General features: G+C 43.2%; 1 protein-coding gene across 1 annotated transcript; it reads left to right on the top strand.

The window, feature by feature from the left end:
• The first annotated feature begins 219 nt into the window (after positions 1 to 219).
• On the top strand, positions 220 to 14,826 carry LOC115545791 (uncharacterized). The gene is made up of 18 exons (XM_030359226.1): positions 220 to 340; positions 613 to 684; positions 1,286 to 1,639; positions 1,738 to 2,031; positions 2,446 to 2,739; positions 3,186 to 3,488; positions 3,862 to 3,934; positions 4,672 to 4,753; positions 4,836 to 4,913; positions 4,996 to 5,060; positions 10,343 to 10,407; positions 10,838 to 10,897; positions 11,569 to 11,892; positions 12,027 to 12,320; positions 12,580 to 12,843; positions 13,221 to 13,320; positions 14,007 to 14,088; positions 14,171 to 14,826. The coding sequence occupies exons 2-18, from the start codon at positions 639 to 641 to the stop codon at positions 14,390 to 14,392; spliced, it is 3,000 nt and encodes a 999-aa protein (XP_030215086.1). The 5' UTR covers positions 220 to 340; positions 613 to 638; the 3' UTR covers positions 14,393 to 14,826.
• Positions 14,827 to 23,472: the final 8,646 nt, after the last annotated feature.

Raw genomic sequence — 23,472 nt, 5'->3', positions numbered from 1 at the left:
CACAGCGTAACTTTACATCCTCAGAGTTGATAAAGCTTTGAAAATGCAGTAACTTTCGGCCCTAACCACTACCCCCCCCAGTAAAATCTTTAATCCATGGTTCCATCTTGCTTCAGATGTACTAACTTCCTCTTTCATACGAAGTGAAAGAAATCCTGTATGATGAAACATATAAACAATGAAAGTCCTAATTTTCAACCACAGATGTGTCCCTCTATTTAAGCCTCTGTCAGAGGAACAGAGAGTAAGACGAGCTGGTCTGACCATCTAACCATTAGCGATGACTTATCTGCCAGACCGCAGCTGACCACACTGCGTAATAACTCTGGGACTCATTCAGGTAAATACATGTGGAGAGACATGCGTTTTCATCTTTAGATTAGGGTGGGCAAATGGAATTACAACATTATTTTTTAATTTATTTCGAACGCCTTGTTTTCTTTACAGAGGAAGTAGAGTCCTATGCTGAAGTACATGTTTGGTCTGTATTGTTAGAAAGTGTTGTTCATATATGCTTTTGACAAAATGGCAACGTGAAGATCACAAGCTAGTACAGAACCAGTGGAACTGTTTTTAAGTTTTTACCTTTGCACCTTACATGAATCAATGCAGAACTGAAAGAAGATTCTGTTAAGAACATGGAGAGATCCATTACCATCCTCCTCCTATGGTGTCATCTCCAAGGTAAGAGATGGATCAGACGTTAGTACTGTTAAACAAAACTGGCTTGCCATGTATTCAACCTGCATCTCAACAGTTGAGTTGTCTTCATGCAGAAATGTTGGTATCCTACATTTAAGTACCATGTAGTGGTACCATGTCATTTCACTTCAGTAAGGTCCTTATGTGTAGTGTGGTAAAGTTTACGTTCAGTAAACGTTTAGTGTGTGTGTGTGTGTGTGTGTGTGTGTGTGTGTGTGTGTGTGTGTGTGTGTGTGTGTGTGTGTGTGTGTGTGTGTGTGGGGGGGGGGGGGGGGTCTTTCTGTGTGGAGTTTTTATGCTCTCCCCGTGTTCATGTGGATTTCCTCTTGGTAATCCGGTTTCCTCAGACACTGTAAAAAAACATTTAAGTTGCCACTCCTGCCACTCCCATGATCAAGGCAAGGGCACTGCCTCCATAGTTGTTTCACGGGCGCGGCCCTGTGGCAGCCCACTGCTCCTAGCTTCTCGATGGGTTCAATGCAGAGGTTTAAGTACCCCCTTAGTAGTATGGGGGTAGCACGCTTGAAGTGGTGTTGTGGCTAGTGTGTTAGTTCTAGAATAAAAGTTTGACTGTCTTTCCTAGGCGTCGGAGGCCAGGACTGGACCGTGTTTCTGCCCCAGAGTGTGAAGGGTCTGCAGGGTTCCTGTGTGAGGATCCCCTGCAGATTCACGCTGGAGTGGGGCTGGGATACTTCCCTGGACCATACATGTAAAGCCCAATGGTTTAAGGATTTTAAGGAAGGCCCAGTGTTTGACACCAGCCTCGCCGGAGGTCAAAACCTCTACCAGGGAGAGCTGGTGGGGAATCTTCTGACCAGAAACTGCACAACCATCTTCCACAACCTCCCCGCCTTCAAATCCAAGCTTTTCTTCGGAATTGATTGTTTGTACGGTCTGAGATACAACTATGCTACTGGCGTTATGGTCGATGTTAAAGGTTCATATTTTGGTTAATTATGTTACATTAATTTTGCTCCAAACAGTTTATCTGGTTTGGTCGATTTCACTAATTCCTCTGACGGTTGTGGTTAACAGATGTGTGGAGACCGGTCTTGAATCCAAAAGGCCAAGTGGAGGTTGTTGAAGGCAGGCCAGTCATGCTCTCCTGCTCCGCTCAGATCCTCTGTCCTTACCAACCCACGCTGTCATGGACACCAAGTCTTGGAGACACCCAGGAGACAGTGGAAGATGAGCTTGTGACCTCTGTGCTGACCTTCAATGCCTCCGCGCTTCACCATCGACAGAGGATCACCTGCTCCTCCCTCTACAAGCGCCACACAGGACTAAGCGACGCCTCCTTCAAACAATATTTGACACTCAACGTTTTGTGTAAAGAGTAAAGTTCATTATTTAAATTTATTTTAGGACCTTCTGGTAACACAGTTTGGTTTTGTTGCATTTAATGCGATGTAGTGTGACGAGGCAATGCGTTGATCTTCAGGTCCAAGTCCCAGAGTCCCAATGTGGTTCAAATTCAAATTCAAATTAAAAAAAAACTTTATTTGTCCCCAGGGGGGAATTGAGGGCACATAGCAGCAGCATTACAAAGGACAGGGCCATGTCCAAACAAAAAACAAACAAAAACAATAACAAAAATACAGCATTTTTGTTATTGACAATTATTAACAATTGTTATTGTTATTTTTGTTATTTTTGTTAGCATTTTGGTTGAGGATGGTTCTATACAGCGATGTTCTCTACAGACCAGTATAATAAACATGGCGCCTGAACGGTTGCTTTCAGACCGTCCGGACAACGTATCGGTGGAGTGGCCGTCCAGCCCGGTGCTGGAGGGAAGCTATGTGCGTCTGAGCTGCAAAGGCTCCGCCAACCCCCAGGTGGACCGCTACGCCTGGTACCGCTCCCGACTGAACCCAGGAACCGATCAGGGGCCCTCTGAGGGGCCCCTGGGTTTCAGTCGGTCCATCAACGTGTCGGTCTCTGCAGACGCTCAGTACTTCTGTGAAGTGGGGAACCCTTACGGAGCGAAGAACAGCAGCCTGACCCAGATGGTCGTAAACTACCTCGGAGTGAAAGGTACTCTTTGTCTATTCAGCTTGTCTATTCTGAGAAATGGCATGAGGCAAAATTATAGTCAAGGGTTGACTAATTCCACTAGGATGGGTGATTTAACCTCATGTAAAAAAGTTCCAACTTTCGGCGGCTGTGCACAGCTGTGCGCTTCAAACCGATTATTGATGCATGCAGTTATATGGTCATTATTATTGCATCAATGACATAAACACATATTGCACTGTTTGGATCAGCCTATATTTAGGGACACCGTAGTTAGTCCAAAAACATATATACTTTCGGCTTGCATACCAGTAGTACGGCAGAGAACGGTATACACTGTAGTGTGTAGTACGAAGGCTCGGATGCAGACCTGGTGATGAGTAATACATTTTTGTAATACATGAAGTAAGATGGTTTGAAAAAAAAGTCTCTCTTCTTGTTGTCTTCCTCCTACTCTGTATCCTCAGCTCCTCCCAGGATCCTGCCCTCTTCAGGCTGCAGCAGAATTGCAGCCTGGGTGCGATGTTCCTGCGACAGCGTGGGCAGACCATCACCGTCTCTGGAGTGGCGGTTGAATGGGAAACTGGTGTCGGGTTCTGAAGACGTGTCTGTTAGCCAGGTCAACCTGGACAATACAACCTCGTGGAGCACCCTAACAATCAAGGCCTTACCTGGGCCGACAGCCTTGACCTGCCACAGCTCCAACGCTGTTGGGAAAACCAGCCAGAAGCTGCCTGTGTCCCACCTGGACACACAGCCAAACCTGACAGGTGTGACCACAGGGACCCTATGGCACCACCAGCTGTGAGGATGATCAGTCGTTACAAGGTCTTTCAAAATATAGTCACTTGTGACATCAAAAACGGGACTGTTTACCAAGATGGTGATGTGGATGGGTAGCTCAAGCTCCACGTCACCGTCCTGGTGGACTGAACCAGATGGATCGCTGATCTACCAATCATAGATCTGGGTAGAGACTTTAACTTGTGATGCCACCAGTGGCGTGATTTCTTAATGGCTCACGATGACTAATCAGCCTAAGGGCTTTTAAATACATTGATTGGTTCAAACAGAGCCAATCACAAAACTATGAGCAAAAACCTACTGACAACACATTCTAAATCCTGATCTTTAATATTCCAGACTTGGTGCTGTGCATTGTCAAATCTGCTGTGATGTTCGTGGGATTAGTGTGCGTGGTCGTCTGTATTATAAGGTAAGTCCACTTGAAATCGTACACATTCACTGTGTTTAGAAATTCACAACTTTCTCTGTTGAATTCAGATAGATGTCATTTAGCAGCAGATGCCTACAAGCAGACTGAGGACATGGGGATCTGAACCCCAGGAGCGCAGTTGAGCATTGACAGTGTAGAGTGTAATGACGGTTTCCAACTACCCCTCAAGTACAAGTTACGTACACTTATGCATTTTTGTCCAATAAATTTGAAAACGTTTAAGGCAAGATATATGCATCTTATTTGCTAAATATATATCCTTATCATTTTAATTCAGACGAGGGCTATTTAAAGAAAACTATGAAGAGATTCAGCAGGATTAACAGCCCTGCCAGGTGCTCGTCACGTCGTGTAGCTTCACTGCTGGAGCTTCTGATCTAAAAAGGTTTATCACACATCAGTTGTGTGTGGGACAAATCAAATTATTTACAATAACCCGTGGATTGTTATCTATGTAGCAGCGAATCAGAAATAGACAGAGATTCTAATTTTACTGCATTTAGCTCAGTCCACCCTATGCATCATACACTGTCTAGTCTGTCCCCCTATTGCGCATTATTTTTCCGGTTGTATTCTGGTCAACGGGAGTGGGACAGCGCTCTCTCCATAATAGCTCTACCAGAACCTTTCAACTGGTTTCCAAACCCCCTGACCAATAGACCAGCCTACCCCCTCTGATATACAGTTTGCTCTCCTGTGTATTCTTTTGATTTCAGAACTCGGAAAGTGGGTGAGGAGACGCGGTCCTTTAACGCTGCCACTGTGACGCGAGCCCCCCCAGACGAGGAGGAGTCCCAGGTAACGTGGATACAAGCTCCACACTGACCTCTGGGATATTTGTGGAGCTCTGTTGTGTTTGAAGACCCATTCTGTGTCTCAGGTCGTCTTCAGAAGTGAGGAGGACGACTACGTCAACAGCGGGATGCAGATGAACCCGGTTGGGCCGAGAGAGGAGCCTGTTGGACCGAGAGAGGAGGCTGTTCTGAGAGCCGGTTCCCCACTCTCAACGCACCGTGATGCAGCCTCCTCCCGCCTGATAGGCCCTGCAGGCTCCCACCCAGGACGACCGGTCTCTAGGGAGCTCACTGAAGATTAGTGTTGGCTCGTTCGTTCGCGAACCGGTTCGAATGACCGAGTCTTTAGGACGAACGAACTGAACCGGTTCGGTCGTCTCGTTCACCATTCGATTCACCGGAGACTCGACTGAACGAACAAACGAGTTTCCGGTAGCACTAACTCCACTGAACTCCACTCGCATCATGGAATGGACCCCATTGCACGGTTCTCAGCTGAATCAGTCAGACTCAGTGGAGTTAGTGCTACCGCAAAAACTCGACTGAACGAACGAACAAACGAACGATTCGCGAACGACTCCTCGTGGCGAACTGAATCACGCGAACTGGGTCACGGAAACGAATCATTGAATCCACCACTACTGAAGATACTCAGTAAACAGTTCATGATGACCAAGTATTTCCTCAGAATAGATATTTTAAAAGTTAGTATAGCTTTATAGTTTTACTATAGATCATAAGACTGGTTGCTGCTCCATGTTTTGCTCAGTTTTTCCTTTCCTTATTTTTCTTTCTAAGTGGTTACCAACGAATATAAAAGGTCATATCCCAGTACGGTGTTTAGCCTAGTTGTGATTATATGGCCCTGGTAAACCCTGAGAACATTCGTCCCTGGTGATCCCTGGTAACCAATAGTGTCTCTGGTAACTACTAATGGCCCTGCTAAACAGTAGAGTCTGTGGTAACCACTTCCCCCCAGGCTAATGCCTTGTAAACCACTAGTGTCCCTTATAACCCCTGAAAACAATGTTTGACCCTGGAAGCCCTTGGTACCAACTAGTGAACCTGGTAAGTACTATTTCCCTGGTCGCCCCCCGGGTAACCACCTGTTTCCATGGTGACTATTTGCATCGCTGCTAAGTTGGTAACCATCAGTGTCGGTTGTGGCCCGCCCAGGGCCGTCGGACTGCGGGGACAAAGGGGACAGTTGTGGGGGGGCCCAAGGCAGAGGGGGGGCCCATGACCAAAAAAATAAATAAAAATAAAATAAAAATATTTTTCAACAATCGCCCCCCCCCCCCCCCCCGTCAACAAACGCTCCGGACCCCCCCCCCCCCCCGTCAACAACCTGGCGCAGGGGGGCCCATCAGTACCTATAGTATAGGGGCCCAGGATTTGGTGCTCCGGCCCTGGGCCCGCCCTATACGCTGAATGTGCAATTGTTTGGACCAGCTAAGCAAAGTCAACCCAAGATCCATTCTGAAGGGGTTATGTTGCCCTCTGGTGGTGATTTGCATTCCCAGCCCAGATAAAGAATGCTTGTAGTTGTCTAAATTGATTTTAATGCAATGTATAGGCCTACTGTTTCAGTGTACAAAATACATTGTGTGCAACATGACAGCAAATCTATTGAAATTGGTGCATGTATTTCTTGTAATTATATCCTGTTGGCCAAATGAACATAGGTGCAGTTCCTACAAGGTTTTATCGCAATGTCTAATGTTTATTAAAATGTGTAACCATCTCTTTTAAACAATTGCAGTCTTTCGTTGTTTTTAAGTCACAGTTCTCAGCTCAAGGCAAGAAGCGGCCCCAAAGGATGTCTTGCCGAGGCAAAGACTTCCCACTCCACCTAGGTGACTGACGCCTCGTGCCCACTACCTCGTGCCCTGTGCCCACTACCTCCGTCCGTTGACTGATCCCCATTGACTTTGAATGGGGACGGACGCGCAATGCATTGTGGATCCGTCTGTTCCGTTGGAGCCTTCGGCTCCGTCGAAAAGTTGAAAAATGTAAAACTTTTTCGGCAGCGACGGATCCGTCATCCAATCAGATCGCGTATGCAAATTTAAGCACTGTGACGCGACTCGGGCTCTGACGATACTGGAAAGCGGGAAAGCGGGTCATCTTGCATCGCAACAACCAGGAAGAAGCGGGAAGAACCCGGCGAAGCGATTTGATTGGCTGACGGATGCCTCTGCAAAGACTACTCCCCCATCCGTCAGTCACCCCTTCCCACGTCCGTTGACTGTGCAGGCCGTCCGTTGACTGAGGACATTTGCTACAGGTAGTATAAACAGAGCAGGTTCAACAGAAGTAACAGAATGGTAGCAACAGAGCAGTATCAACAGTATTAACAGTGATTAGTATCAACACAGTATTAACAGGGCAGTATTAACAGAGCAGTATCAACAGTATTAACAGAGCAGTATTAACAGTGATTAGTGTCAGCCCAGTATTAACAGGGCAGTATTAACAGAGCAGTATCAACAGTATTAACAGAGCAGTATCAACAGTATTAACAGAGCAGTATCCAGGGGTGGACTAGCCATCTGGCATACCGGGCATCGTCCCGGTGGGCCGTTGACCCAATGTGGGCCGGTCCGGTCCGCTATGTTTTATTTTTTCCTCTCTCTAAATTCCCTCCAATTGGGCTGGCCAATGGGCTACAGAGAGCTAGCAGTGTGTTGCCAGCATCGACGCATATTATTGGTCTATGTTTGTCATTGTCAATCAATCATGGGCTGACTGGCTCAGAGAGCCCTGACAGTGCTGTCAATCACAACACAAACCAGGGTGGGCGGGACCTCATGGCATGGGCCGGAGTCGCGGGAGCCGGTACGGAGCTGAAAACGCCCGGGTGGTGCTGAAAAACCTCTGGAGATGGAAGTTAAATGTTCAAAATTGACAGACCTATTTGGTGCCGGGGTCCACACCCCAGCAGGTGCTGCTGCGCCAGGAGACGAGCGAGTGGAGGCATATATGCTAAGTAACGTTAGCCTGGGGCTAGCTAGGCTACATTTTGAGACATGTCCAAAACAAAGTAGAAAACGTTTTTACATTGAATGTGATGTGACCTAATTAACTCCATACTTGCGACAACATATTAGCCCAGAGTTGAAGGGCTGTGATTGTTGGTAGTTGTGGTTGATTTTGTTTAAATAGGCCGAATTGTGATATTATGGGTTATTATTGTTCAGATGATTTGGCTAAGCTAGCTAACAGCTGCTAACGTTAGCAGTCTCTTGTTGCCATAGCAACAGTAAACATTGACATGGACTAATGAGCTGTAAATAGAGATGCAGAATCAAGCTGTATTGTAAATACAGATGTGACACTTTGAATTTTAGCACAAAATACAAGTAAACCTATTGGAAATAATTAGTTTAATTTGCAATATTTGCCATTGAATTTATTGTAATCTTTCAATTCATTTATTGTTTACTGAGGTGATGACTATTTCGAGAGGAATGCAATATGTATGTTGAAAGGTTTATGTGAAGAAACTATATGTGTGATAAAATGACAATTGGTTATTCATAAATGTCTCTTTATATTCTCTGCTACCATCATCTCCTGTCAAACAGGTTTTCCTCACCTGCTAGAAGTTATTCGAGAGAGAGAGAGAGAGAGAGAGAGAGAGAGAGAGAGAGAGAGAGAGAGAGAGAGAGAGAGGTTTGATTATGATTATTTCCTGGTTGAAGATTTTCACATTGATTTTAATTTCAAACATTTGCATATCTTTTAAGTTAAATTAACAGTCATGCAGGTAGGCCGAATTACAGGTCTGAATAGATATGCATTCTCATATACATGTGTGTGCACATGTATACATACATGTGTGTGCACATGTATACATACATGTGCACATACACGTGTATGAAAATATGAGAAAAAAAATTAAATTCTCTATTAATGGTTTCATAATGACTGAGTCACCGTTAAAACAAATTGGTTTCAGCTCTAATGCTGTTACTGTCTGTAATATGTTTCTATTTAGATTATTTGTCAGGAGATTTTGTTATTATTGTCCGAGTCTGGTTTTAACTAATGCTGGGCTTACACCAAACGATTTTCACAGTCACAGACTAATAACTGCAAGAGAGGATTTAGCGTTGGATCATGTGTGATATTTAACAAGGGTTTTGTAGTAGATATGGCGGGTGGAGATGCAGCAACCATAGGATGTCTGTTAACTTCCTGTTCGGGTTTCACCACTTTCTTGTCAGCAGCACAAGAAACACAAACTTGAAAAACAAAAAACTGCACTATTATTCGGATATACAGGGTTCTTCCCGTTCGTTTCGTCCCACCCCTAGTGCTAATAATGTAGTGGGCTGGTCTGGAGAGAAAATGCCAGGGCTGAATTTTTCTCCCAGTCCACCCCTGGCAGTATCAACAGTATTAACAGAACAGTATCAACAGTATTAACAGATTAGTATCAACAGTTTTAACAGAGCAGTATCAACAGTATTAACAGAACAGTATCAACAGTATTAACAGATTAGTATCAACAGTTTTAACAGAGCAGTATCAACAGTATTAACAGAGCAGTATCAACAGTATTAACAGAGCAGTATCAACAGTATTAACAGCCGTATCAACAGTATTAACAGAGCAGTATTAACAGTACTAACAGTTGTGCCGACCCTGCGGCTCGAGGAGACTGGGGGCGGGTCCCCTGCTCATGTGTTGGAGGTCGTGGGAGGAGCCAGTGGCTCATTACGGAGAGGTGGAAGCACCTGTGTCATGTGATCTCAGAAGCTGCCATTTTGAATGACGCAGTCTTCAAGCCCTCGACCCAAGTGCACTAGCTTTCCGTTGTGCAGGCTGCTCAACTTCCCGTTTTCTGTTCCATTACCCTGCTTTGCCGACTCTACACCACTACATAACATATATCCATCATCCACTTACTGTGTTACTGATGCTGCTGATCTACACATGTCATTACTTCAATTTAGTGGTCGTCCTTCATTCAATTATGTTAAATTTACTCTTTCAATCATCACCCTCTCCAATAGTTTATTACGGCCGAGAGCTGGGTCTATACATGGTATTAACAGAACAGTATCAACAGTATTAACAAAGAACATTATCAACAGTATCAACAGTGACAAGAATTACTAGAGAACAGTATCAACAAGATTAACAGAGAACTGTATCAACGAGATTAACAGAGAACAGTATCAACAGTGTTATCAGAGAACAGTATCATCAGAGAACCGCCTGAACGGTGTAAACATTATTAACAAAATGAATAGAAGTCAGTATCAACAGTATTACCAGTGAACATTGTGAACGGCTTTAACAGTGTTTACAATAGTAACAGTATTAAAAGAGACCAGTATTATAAATAGAGAACAGTATAAGCTGCATTAACAGCGTTAACGTTATTAACAGTAGTAGCAATTAACAGTATTAAGAGCGTTTGCTAATCAACAGTCATTGCAGTATTAATATTTGTTGATTATGGTTTTGTTGAACCTTTAATCTCTAACTATATTCTTCCTGTATGTTGGCTCAGCTCTAGGTTATGTCTCTGCTCATGTACATTTTAATAAGTTCCTCATTCACTGACCTCACCACGGCGTAGAGAGAAAGATGAAGTAAAGCTTTTACTCTTCAGGAACTTCATATCAAGTCCTTCCCCTCTATCACGTAAGTCAACTCTATGCCTGGTTGATAGAACAAAGGAACATAATTACTGTTTACATGTGCATATTATTTTTTGTTTTATTCATGCAATACCTGTTTTAGTTAATGTAAGGATGTTATCTTTTGATTTCCTGTTTATATCCCTGTCTAAACTTTTCAAGAGTTGAACATGTCCAAATGTTACCTTTAAAGGTAATATATTGCATATGCATGGTTGTTATTATTATTGTTATTCTTTGAATATTGGTATTATATGATGGAAAATTAGTTTAATTAGTAAAAGTGGTAGATTTACTGTTATTTTGAAATATACATTTCTATAGCATTTAACAATGTCTTACTATTATTAGTGTAGTACTGAATACCCTAAGTGTAGTACGATATTAAGTGTAGTACAGAAGGTAATGTGATTTTTGCATTTCTCCTGATGAAGTTCTGGATGAGAACATGACTGGATCCTGCAGACTATTTCTGCTCTGTAGTCTCCTGCAAGGTAAACATCTCAACCCTCTCTGGTGTTACCTTTAATAGCTACTATATTAATACCTGTAGCACTGAGGTTCTCTCCATAGTACACTCTCTAATACCTTCGATAATCTATTTTTACCCTCTGTAGTACTCTAATAATACTTGCTCTGTTAATGCATATATTACTCTCATAATACCTGCAGTACTCTCTGTGGTCCTCTGTTAATACCTAAATCACTCTCTTACTACCTGTAGTGTCCTCTGTAGTACTCTTTTAATACCTATTGTACTCTCTTAATAGCTGTAGTACACTCTATAGTCCTCTGTTAATACCTGGAGTATTCACTGTAATCCTCTGTTAATACCGGTAGTTCTCTCTGTTGTCCTCTCTCATTACCGGATGTACTCTGCTAATACTTTTTAAATACTCATTGATTATTTAACCTTTAGATTTTATACTTCAAATTTTGAAATGTACCATCCAAATCAAACACAATAAATGATAATAATAACAATAATAATAATAATAATGATAATTATAATAATAACTGATAACTTAGCAACTAATATTACCAATTAATTATAATCGTAGGATATATTTTCTTGTTTTGTTAGGAAATGCAATGTTGCATTTAAATATTTAGTCAGTTTGTGCATCAATTGAGCCTTTGGATTTTTCAACCTCTTGTTTTAAAGGTGCTGGGTGCATTGGAAAATTTGAGGCCCTAATACCAGCAAGTGTGACGACACTCAGTGGATCCTGTGTTACCGTTCCTTGTTCCTTCACCTTGGGGGACAAATATAAAGACATGCTACATCCTGGATGCATACCAATATGGAAAAAAGGAGAACAATTGATCAGTAATACAACATTCAGGGGAAATCTAACAGTGTACAACTGTACTACAACATTCAATAACGTACTTGAAGACAATGTTCAATATTATTTTAGAATTGACTGTGATGGAAATCCATTAAAATATAGTTTTAAATTAAACCCAGTGACCATCCAGATCAAGGGTAAGTGCAATGTGTGTCCGCCTGAAACAAACACGTCTCTAAGTCCTATTGGTCTTACTGTGGTTCAGATGATGCTGAATGCTGGTAATGCTTCGGTCTCCATAGTAACCGCTCTAAATTGGTTTGGTACCCAGGGCTCCCTGATGCACCTCGTTTGACCACCCCCAAGGAGCCGGTGGTGGAGGGGACTCCTGTGGAGCTGGGGTGCTCTGCCCCGTCCTACTGTGACACCCACCCCCCCACTGTGACGTGGACCCCCGCCCTGGGGGTCAGCACCCAGCTCCAGCTGGAGGATACCGTGACCTCCACTCTGACCTTCAACGCCTCCCACCTCCACCATGGAAACAATGTCTCCTGCACTGCGGCCTACTACATACCATCTGGGAACAAAACTGTGACGTCTACAAGACACCAACTCAGTATCTTATGTGAGTCAATGTACTACCTTTTCAATGAAAAGTACATTTTAATATTTGTTTACTTTTTTATATTGATCTTCTCTGTAATGTACCTTTTTTTCTTGATCTTAGAAGACAAAGCAGTAGGTTGATAAACAACAACTTTTGATGCTTCTCCTGTTTTTCATTTATTTTATTGTGTTCAGAACAGTTTTGTTAAATTCACAACATCTGTCCAACATGACACCGGAGCTGAGGGCTAGGCTCTGATTGGTGGGTTCTCTCTCAGATGCCCCCAGGAACACCTCTGCTGTCGGCAGCCCGTGTCTTCCAGCCAGAGAGGGAGGCTGCCTGAACCTGACCTGCTCCAGTCATGCTAACCCTGCTGTCAGCGAGGTCACCTGGTACCGAATACACGGAGAATACATCCTTAAGATCGGGAGTGGATCTTCTCTGTCCATCCAGCTGTGGAACGCCAATAACGTTTTCTTCTGTGAGGTCCGGAATGACTATGGCACCGAAAAGTCTAATGTCTACAAGATTTACATTCAAAGTAAGTTGATTCAAAACAAGAAACCACCCTGAGCTTGGTGATGTACCTAAATGTTTCCTCGATCTAAGACAGAAGACAAAGCAGTGTGTTGATCAATAATTCAAAGTAAGATTGACTCAAAACCATTCAGCAAATGAAAAGGTTATTTTACTCAAACCTGAATATGTTTTTTACCTATTCATTTCAGTTTTTGCTCTGCTTTTCTGTTCACTCTGACTGCTTATTGTAAGATCGACATTCAAAGTTAGATTGACTAAAAAATAGGATCAACCCTGAGTTTGGTGATGTAGTAACAATGTTTTTTGTTAAACAGGAAGTAAGATGACTTGCTTGAAATACTCTCTTTTTGTTGTCTTTCCCCTTCCCTGTATTCACAGTTCCTTCACAGATCTTTGATATTCCAGACTTGGTGCTATGCATTGGCAAATCTGCTGTGATAATCGTGGGCTTAGTGTGCGTGATCGTGTGTATTATAAGGTAAGTCCACCTGAAGTCGTACACATTCACTGTGTCATTTAGCAGCAGATGCCTACAAGCAGACTGAGGACATGGAGAACTGAACCCAAGGGGCGCAGTTGAGCGTTGACAGTGTAGTGTGTAATGACGGTTGGCAACCACTCCTCAAGTACCAACTACATACGCTTATTATGCCCTGCTGTTCAATAAATCTGGAAACGTTTAAGGCAAGATATATGCATCATATTTGCAAAACATATTTTTTTATTCATTGAGGGCTATTTAAAGAAACCATGAAGAGATTCAGCAGGATTAACAGCGCTGCCAGGTGCTCGTCACGTCGTGTAGCTTCACTGCTGGAGCTTCTGATCTAAAAAGGTTTATCACACATCAATCGTGTGTGGGACAAATCGTATTATTTACAATAACCCGTGGATTGGTATCTATGTAGCAGCGATTCAGAAATAGACGGATTCTAGTTGTACTATATTTAGCTCAGTTCACCCTATGCATAATACACGGTCTAGTCTGTCCCCCTGGTGCTCATTATTTTTCCGGTTGTATTTCGGTCAACGGGAGTGGGACAGCGCTCTCTCTATGATAGCTCTGCCAGAACCTTTCAACCAGTTTCCAAGCCACCTGACCAATATACCATCCTACCCCCTCTGATATACAGTTTGCTCTACTGTGTATTCTTTTGGTTTCAGAACCCGGAAAGTGGGGGAGGAGACGCGGTCCTTTAGCGCTGCCACTGTGAAGCGAGCCCCCCCAGACGAGGAGGAGTCCCAGGTAACGTGGATACAAGCTCCACACTGACCTCTGGGATATTTGTGGAGCTCTGTTGTGTTTGAAGACCCATTCTGTGTCTCAGGTCGTCATCAGAAGTGAGGAAGACGTCTACGTTAACAGCGGGATGCAGATGAACCCGGTTGGGCCGAGAGAGGAGCCTGTTGGACCGAGAGAGGAGGCTGTTCTGAGATCCGGTTCCCCAGTCTCAACGCACCGTGATGCAGCCTCCTCCCGCCGGATAGGCCCTGCAGGCTCCCACCCAGGACGACCGGTCTCTAGGGACCTGACTGAAGATACTCAGTAAACAGTTCATGATGACCAAGTATTTCCTCCAGGTAGATATTTTAAAAAGTTAGCATATAGCTTTTCTTAAATTAGTTGAAAACCATCGGTGTCAGTGGCAGCCCGCCCTATACGCTGAATATGCAGTTGTGTGGACCAGTCAAGCCAGTTCACAAAAGTAAATTAATTCTCTAATTCAAGATCCATTCGGAGGGGTTATGTTGCCCTCTGGTGGTGATTTGCATTCACAGCCCAGGTAGAGAATGCTTGTAGTTGTCCAGGGTGAATTTTAACACACTATATACTGTTTCATACATTGTGTGCAACATGACAGAAAATCTATTGAAATTAATAAATGTCTTAATAGTAATTCTATAATTTTGGCAAAATAAACATTTGTCAAGTTTCTACTAGGTTTTATAGCAATGTCTAATTTTGATTAAAATGTGTAACCATCTCTTTTAAACAATTGCAGTCCTTTGTTTTTATTTAAAGTCACAGTTTTCAGCTCAAGGTAGGGAGTGGCTCCAAAGTAAGTCTTGCCTAGGGCCCCCTACTGCCTAGAGCCAACACTGACCAGTGTCCCTGGTAACATCTAGCGTCCTAGGTAACATCTAGTGTCCCTGGTAACATCTAGCGTCCTAGGTAACATCTAGCGTCCTAGGTAACAACTAGCATACCTTGGTTCCCTGGTACCAACCAGTCTTCCTGGTCAGTATTAACCAAGAGCAGTGTTTAAAGTATCAAGAGAGAACAATATAAACCGTGTTATCAGATGACCGTATCAACAGTAAGCATTTTCAGAAGGGAACAGTATAAACAGATAGCAATAATAAAAGTATTCGTATTGACAGAGTACATTATTAACAGTATTAAGAGCAGCATCAATAGTATGAACACTGAACACTTTACAGTAACAGAACAGTATTATCAGTGTTCAAGTGGAAGTCCTGAAGATTTATTTATTTCACAACATTCATAGTACTGCAAAAGCAATGGATTTCATCAGTCTCAAGCACTATCGTGTAACCTAATTTGGCGATAGATTGTCAAGACTGCCAACGCAAATGTGTTATATGTAACACACTTACTGAACTACATCATACATTGACCATGATAAGTAATCAGAGATTAAGGCTACGTTTACACGATGACGGTCTGAACAGCAGACGCAAAAGTGGCGTCGCGGCTTCACTTTTTATTCCGCGTTTAGACGAGCGTTTTCGGGAGGAAATCTGCGTGCATACGGTGACGCAAAAGTGTGTGGAATTGAATTGGGTATGCATGCCAGGCGGCTAGTTGGTGCTGTGATACACCATCACACAACACCGCCATGTCTGAGCGCATGCGTAGAATCTTCCTTCTTCTCTTATCCGTGCCGCAAAAACCAAAAGATCCTTCTCTGTTCAGTAACACTTTCTGTACAGAATCTGTACATTTCGTGGAAAGACTCCTGTACGCTTGTTAGAGCTGTCAGAGCAGCTTGAGGGTCCGAGGCATGGAAATAATCTGACATGTTTGTTTATTTCCTTCTACTGGCACTATATGTGACGTAAACGCGTACGCGACGTGAGCAGATCTGAGCAGTGTTTTGCGTCTTGGCCGTGTAGACGGAAACTCTACGGCGGAGCGTATTCAACTTTTCCACTCTGGCGGGTGGTTTCAGATTTATGCGGTTTTCATGCCCAAAAAACGCCGTCAACGTCTAAACGAAAGGCACTTCCGATCAAATATTTTGTCGTTTTTACCCGCAAGCGTCCTCGTGTAAACGGGGCCTAAGGCCACTGTGGCAGCGTGTGTGTGATGGCTGGTTTAAGCAGCCTCAGCTGGCGGAGTCTGATGGGACTCTGGTGCTGGCAGAGGCTACACACCTGTTGCACATTGAGTAATCAGTGAGCACAGGTTAGACCAGCCGTCTGACCTCGGCAGCGGAGCCCCCTTGCCGTGTTCATTATCACACTTTGTGCAATAAACCATATTTTTAACACCACCACCCTACCTCCTTTGTCTTGAGGAGCCCAAAATAAGTCACCTAGGTGGGGTGAGGCGGCCTCCTAGGTGGGGTGTAACATGGACCTTTGCTACAGGCAGTATTAACAGAGCAGTATCAACAGCATTAACAGAGCAGTATCAACAGTATTAACAGAGCAGTATCAACAGTATTAACAGAGCAGTATTAACAGTATAACAGAGCTGTATCAACAGTACTAACAGAGCAGTATTAACAGAGCAGTATTAACAGTAACAGAGCAGTATTAACAGTATTAACAGAGCAGTATTAACAGTATCAACAGAGCAGTATTAACAGTACTAACAGTATTAACAGAGCAGTATTAACAGTATTAACAGAGCAGTATTAACAGTACTAACAGTATTAACAGAGCAGTATTAACAGTACTAACAGTTGTGCCGACCCTGTGGCTCGAGGAGACTGGGGGCGGGTCCCCTGCTCATGTGTTGGAGGTCGTGGGAGGAGCCAGTGGCTCATTACGGAGAGGTGGAAGCACCTGTGTCATGTGATCTCAGAAGCTGCCATTTTGAATGACGCAATCTTCAAGCCCTCGACCCCAGTGCACTCGCTTTCCGTTGTGCAGGCTGCTCAACTTCCCGTTTTGTGTTCCATTACCCTGCTTTGTCGACTCTACACCACCACATAACATATATCCATCATGCACTTACTGTGTTACTGATGCTGCTGATCTACACATGTCATTTCTTCAATTTAGTGGTCGTCCTTCATTCAATTATGTTAAGTTTACTCTTTCAATCATCACCCTCTCCAATAGTTTATTACGGCCTAGAGCCGTGTCTATACACAGTATTAAGAGAGAACAGTATCAACAGTATTAACAGAACAGTATCAACAGTATTAACAAAGAACATTATCAATAGTATCAACAGTGAGAAGAATTAACAGAGAACTGTATCAATGAGATTAACAGAGAACAGTATCAACAGTGTTAACAGAGAAAAGTATCATCAGAGAACCGCATGAACGGTGTTAACATTATTAACAAAATGAATAGAAGTCAGTATCAACAGTATTACCAGTGAACAGTGTGAACGGCTTTAACAGTGTTTACAATAGTAACAGTATTAAAAGAGACCAGTATCAATAGTATTAATAGAGAACAGTATAAGCTGCATTAACAGCGTTAACGTTATTAACTGTAGCAATTAAGAGCGTTTACTAATCAACAGTCATTGCAGAATTAATATTTGTTGATTATGGTTTTGTTGAACCTTTAATCTCTAACTATATATTCTTCTTGTATGTTGGCTCAGCTCTAGGTTATGTCTCTGCTCATGTACATTTTAATAAGTTCCTCATTCACTCACCTGACCAAGGCTATATAGAGAGAAAGATGAAGTAAAGCTTTTACTCTTGAGGAACTTCATATCAAGTCCTTCCCCTCTATCACGTAAGTCAACTCTATGTATGGTTGATAGAACAAAGGAACATAATTACTGCATATATGTACATATTAATTTTTGTTTCATTCATGCAATACCTGTTTTAGTTAATGTAAGGATGTTATCTTTTGATTTCCTGTTTATATCCCTGTCTAAACTTCTCAAGAGTTGAACATGTCCAAATGTTACCTTTAAAGGTAATATATTACATATGCATGGTTATTAGGGGTCCAAGCCAACAGGTTGGATCCCTATTGTTTTTGTAGTGTTTATTAGGGGTCCAAGCCAACAGGTTGGATCCCTATTGTTTTTGTAAGGATTTTTCTTATTATTAGGGGTCCAAGCCAACAGGTTGGATCCCTATTGTTTTTGTAAGGATTTTTCTTATTATTAGGGGTCCAAGCCAACAGGTTGGATCCCTATTGTTTTTGTAAGGATTTTTCTTATTATTATTATTATTATTCCCGGCTAGAAGTGGTACCACAGCCCAGACCGTAAATGGTGCCGACACGCCAATTGCATGACTAGATCCAGGTCCGTGAGGTGACGGGAGACGACAAAATCCAGACACGCCGGCCACTAGGTGGCGCTATACCAAGGGAAAACGCGTTTGGGGCTATAACTCCCACACCGAACCTCCCACAGTCAAAAACTTGTACGCACATATTCACTGGAGTCTGCTGCATCTTTTGGCATAGGCCACGCCCATTTGCGTCTATAATTTTTTTCCGCAAAATCGCGAAAACCGCAAAACTGTTTTTTCGCTACTCCTCCCATATTTCTTGACCAATCAACACCAAACTTTGCACACGGCATCTTCAGACGCACACGCAAAGAAATGATAGACACTTTTTTGATCCGACCTTCGACGACGAAACGGTAGCGTTTTGAATATTGGTTTATGAGCTAAATTAGACGTGGAAAATCAAAAATCCAAAGAAATCCAAAATTAGACATCGGAACGAGTCCAAATTTTACACACATGTTGGTGCTAACCTTAATGTCGTACGATAAAAAATTCGGAAAATTTCGCCATTAGGGGGCGCCATAAACGAGGAAATTGTATATCTTCTAATTGGCCAAAGGAATGTTCTTCAAACTATGAGGGAACCATCACGGGGCAAACCCGAGTCTATATAAAAATTATGGTCAAGAATTATTAATGTGGGCGGGAGTTATTTGGAAAAGGAAAATTGTCTTTGGAAAATTTCGCCACAAGAGGGCGCAAAAAAACGACGAAATAATACATCTCCTAATCGCCAATGGAATGTTCTGAAAACGCGTTTTGGGCTATAACTCCCACACCGAAGCTCCCACAGTCAAAACCTTTATATCCACATGTTGTTCACGGTAGCGTTTTGAATACTTGCTTTGCGTTGTGCCGGCGAAATGCACATTTCTTGTCACGTTGTGCCGGCGAAATGCACACTTCTTGGACCCCTGCATAACTGCTTGCAGTTCTAGTTAGGGGTCCAAGCCAACAGGTTGGATCCCTATTGTTTTTGTAAGGATTTTTCCTATTATTAGGGGTCCAAGCCAACAGGTTGGATCCCTATTGTTTTTGTAGTGTTTATTATTATTATTATTATACTTACCTCCCTGAAACTGTGCCCACAGCCCAAACCGTAAATGGTGCCGACACGCCAATTGCATGACTAGATCCAGATCCGTGGGGACTACGCAGACGACAAAATCCAGACATGCCGGCCACTAGGTGGCGCTATACCAAGGAATACGCGTTTGGGGCTATAACTCCCACACCGAACCTCCCACAGTCAAAAACTTGTACGCACATATTCACTGGAGTCTGCTGCATCTTTTGGCATAGGCCACGCCCATTTGCGTCTATAATTTTTTTTCGCAAAATCGCGAAAACCGCAAAACTGTTTTTTCGCTACTCCTCCCATATTTCTTGACCAATCAACACCAAACTTTGCACACGGCATCTTCAGACGCACACGCAAAGAAATGATAGACACTTTTTTGATCCGACCCTCGACGACGAAATGGTAGCGTTTTGAATATTGGTTTATGAGCTAAATTAGACGTGGAAAATCAAAAATCCAAAGAAATCCAAAATTAGACATCGGAACGAGTCCAAATTTTACACACATGTTGGTGCTAACCTTAATGTCGTACGATAAAAAATTCGGAAAATTTCGCCATTAGGGGGCGCCATAAACGAGGAAATTGTATATCTTCTAATTGGCCAAAGGAATGTTCTTCAAACTATGAGGGAACCATCACGGGGCAAACCCGAGTCTATATAAAAATTATGGTCAAGAATTATTAATGTGGGCGGGAGTTATTTGGAAAAGGAAAATTGTCTTTGGAAAATTTCGCCACAAGAGGGCGCAAAAAAACGACAAAATAATACATCTCCTAATCGCCAATGGAATGTTCTGAAAACGCGTTTTGGGCTATAACTCCCACACCGAAGCTCCCACAGTCAAAACCTTTATATCCACATGTTGTTCACGGTAGCGTTTTGAATACTTGCTTTGCGTTGTGCCGGCGAAATGCACATTTCTTGTCGCGTTGTGCCGGCGAAATGCACACTTCTTGGACCCCTGCATAACTGCTTGCAGTTCTAGTTATACTTCCCCCCGTACTTGTGGGACCACAGCCCAAACCGTAAATGGTGCGGACATGCCAATAGCATGACTGGATCCAGGTCCGGCACCGCTACTCAGATAACAAAATCCAGACACGCCGGTCACTAGGTGGCGCTATACCAAGGAATACGCGTTTGGGGCTATAACTCCCACACCGAACCTCCCAGAGTCCAAAAACTTGTACACACAGATGCACTGGAGTCTGCTGCATCTTTTGGCCTAGGCCACGCCCATTTGCGTCCATAATTTTTTTTCGCAAAATCGCGAAAACCGCTAAACAGTTTTTTCCCTACTCCTCCCACATTTCTTGACCAATCGACACCAAACTTTGCACACAAGATTTTCAGACGCACACGCATAGAATTGATAGACACTTTTTTGATCGGACCTTCGACGACGAAACGGTAGCGTTTTGAATATTGGTTTATGAGCTAAATTAGACGTGGAAAATCAAAAATCCAAAGAAATCCAAAATTAGACATCTGAACGAGTCCAAATTTTACAGACATGTTGGTGCTAACCTTAATGACGTTCGATAAAAATTTCGGAAAATTTCGCCATTAGGGGGCGCAATAAACGAGGAAATTGTATATCTTCTAATTGGCCAAAGGAATGTTCTTCAAACTCAAGGGAAACCATCAAGGGGCAAACCCGAGTCTATATAGAAAATATGGCCAAGAATTATTAATGTGGGCGGGAGTTATTTGGCAAAGGAAAATTGTCTTTGGAAAATTTCGCCACAGGGCGGCGCCAAAAAACGACGACATTGTCTATCTCCTATTTGGCCAATGGAATGTTCTGAAAACGCGTTTCAGGCTATAACTCCCACACCGAAGCTCCCACAGTCAAAACCCTTATATCCACATGTTGTTCACGGTAGCGTTTTGAATACTTGCTTCGCGTTGTGCCGGCGAAATGCACATTTCTTATAGCGTTGTGCCGGCGAAATGCACACTTCTTGGACCCCTGCATAACTGCTTGCAGTTCTAGTTATTATTATTATTCCCGGCTAGAAGTGGTACCACAGCCCAGACCGTAAATGGTGCCGACACGCCAATTGCATGACTAGATCCAGGTCCGTGAGGTGACGGGAGACGACAAAATCCAGACACGCCGGCCACTAGGTGGCGCTATACCAAGGGAAAACGCGTTTGGGGCTATAACTCCCACACCGAACCTCCCACAGTCAAAAACTTGTACGCACATATTCACTGGAGTCTGCTGCATCTTTTGGCATAGGCCACGCCCATTTGCGTCTATAATTTTTTTTCGCAAAATCGCGAAAACCGCAAAACTGTTTTTTCGCTTCTCCTCCCATATTTCTTGACCAATCAACACCAAACTTTGCACACGGCATCTTAAGACGCACACGCAAAGAAATGATAGACACTTTTTTGATCCGACCCTCGACGACGAAACGGTAGCGTTTTGAATATTGGTTTATGAGCTAAATTAGACGTGGAAAATCAAAAATCCAAAGAAATCCAAAATTAGACATCGGAACGAGTCCAAATTTTACACACATGTTGGTGCTAACCTTAATGTCGTACGATAAAAAATTCGGAAAATTTCGCCATTAGGGGGCGCCATAAACGAGGAAATTGTATATCTTCTAATTGGCCAAAGGAATGTTCTTCAAACTATGAGGGAACCATCACGGGGCAAACCCGAGTCTATATAAAAATTATGGTCAAGAATTATTAATGTGGGCGGGAGTTATTTGGAAAAGGAAAATTGTCTTTGGAAAATTTCGCCACAAGAGGGCGCAAAAAAACGACGAAATAATACATCTCCTAATCGCCAATGGAATGTTCTGAAAACGCGTTTTGGGCTATAACTCCCACACCGAAGCTCCCACAGTCAAAACCTTTATATCCACATGTTGTTCACGGTAGCGTTTTGAATACTTGCTTTGCGTTGTGCCGGCGAAATGCACATTTCTTGTCGCGTTGTGCCGGCGAAATGCACACTTCTTGGACCCCTGCATAACTGCTTGCAGTTCTAGTTATTAGGGGTCCAAGCCAACAGGTTGGATCCCTATTGTTTTTGTAAGGATTTTTCCTATTATTATTAGGGGTCCAAGCCAACAGGTTGGATCCCTATTGTTTTTGTAAGGATTTTTAGGGGTCCAAGCCAACAGGTTGGATCCCTATTGTTTTTGTAAGGATTTTTCCTATTATTATTATTCTTCCCCCCGTACTTGTGGGACTACAGACCAAACCGTAAATGCTGCACACGCGCCAATTGCATGACTAGATCCAGGTACGGCACCGCTACTCAGATAACCAAATCCAGACACGCCGGCCACTAGGTGGCGCTATACCAAGGACAGACGCGTTTGGGGCTATAACTCCCGCACCGAATCTCCCACATTCAAAAACTTGTACGCACTTATTCACTGGAGTCTGCTGCATCTTTTGGCATAGGCCACGCCCATTTGCGTCTAAATTTTTTTTTCGCAAAATCGCGAAAACTGCAAAACAGTTTTTTCGCTACTCCTCCCACAATTCTTGACCAATTGACACAAAACTTTGCACACGGCATCTTCAGACACACACGCAAATAAATGATAGAGAGTTTTTTGATCCGACCTTCGACGACGAAACGGTATCGTTTTTAATATTTGTTTATTAGCTAAATTAGACGTGAAATATCAAAAATCCAAAGAAATCCAAAATTAGACATCGGATCGAGTCCAAATTTTACACACATGTTGGTGTTTACCTTAATGTCGTTCGATAAAAAATTCGGGAAATTTCGCCATTAGGGGGCGCAATAAACGAGGAAATTGTACATCTTCTACAAAATATCGCTGCGAAAACGCTACACTGACTTCTCGCTACTCCTACCACAGTCAATCCACAGGTTCAGGGTAGCGTTTTGAACACATGCTCCGCGTTGTGCCGGCGAAACGCACATTACTTGTCGCGTTGTGCCGGCGAAATGCACACTTCTTGGACCCCTGCATAACTGCTTGCAGTTCTAGTTATACTTCCCCCCGTACTTGTGGGACTACAGCCCAAACCGTAAATGGTGCACACGCGCCAATTACATGACTAGAACCAGGTCCGGC

This window comes from Gadus morhua, chromosome 6, assembly GCF_902167405.1.
Source record: "Gadus morhua chromosome 6, gadMor3.0, whole genome shotgun sequence".
Taxonomy (NCBI): Eukaryota; Metazoa; Chordata; class Actinopteri; order Gadiformes; family Gadidae; genus Gadus; species Gadus morhua.
The sequence above is the reverse complement of the archived record's forward strand: the minus strand, read 5'-3'. Positions and strand labels throughout refer to the sequence as shown.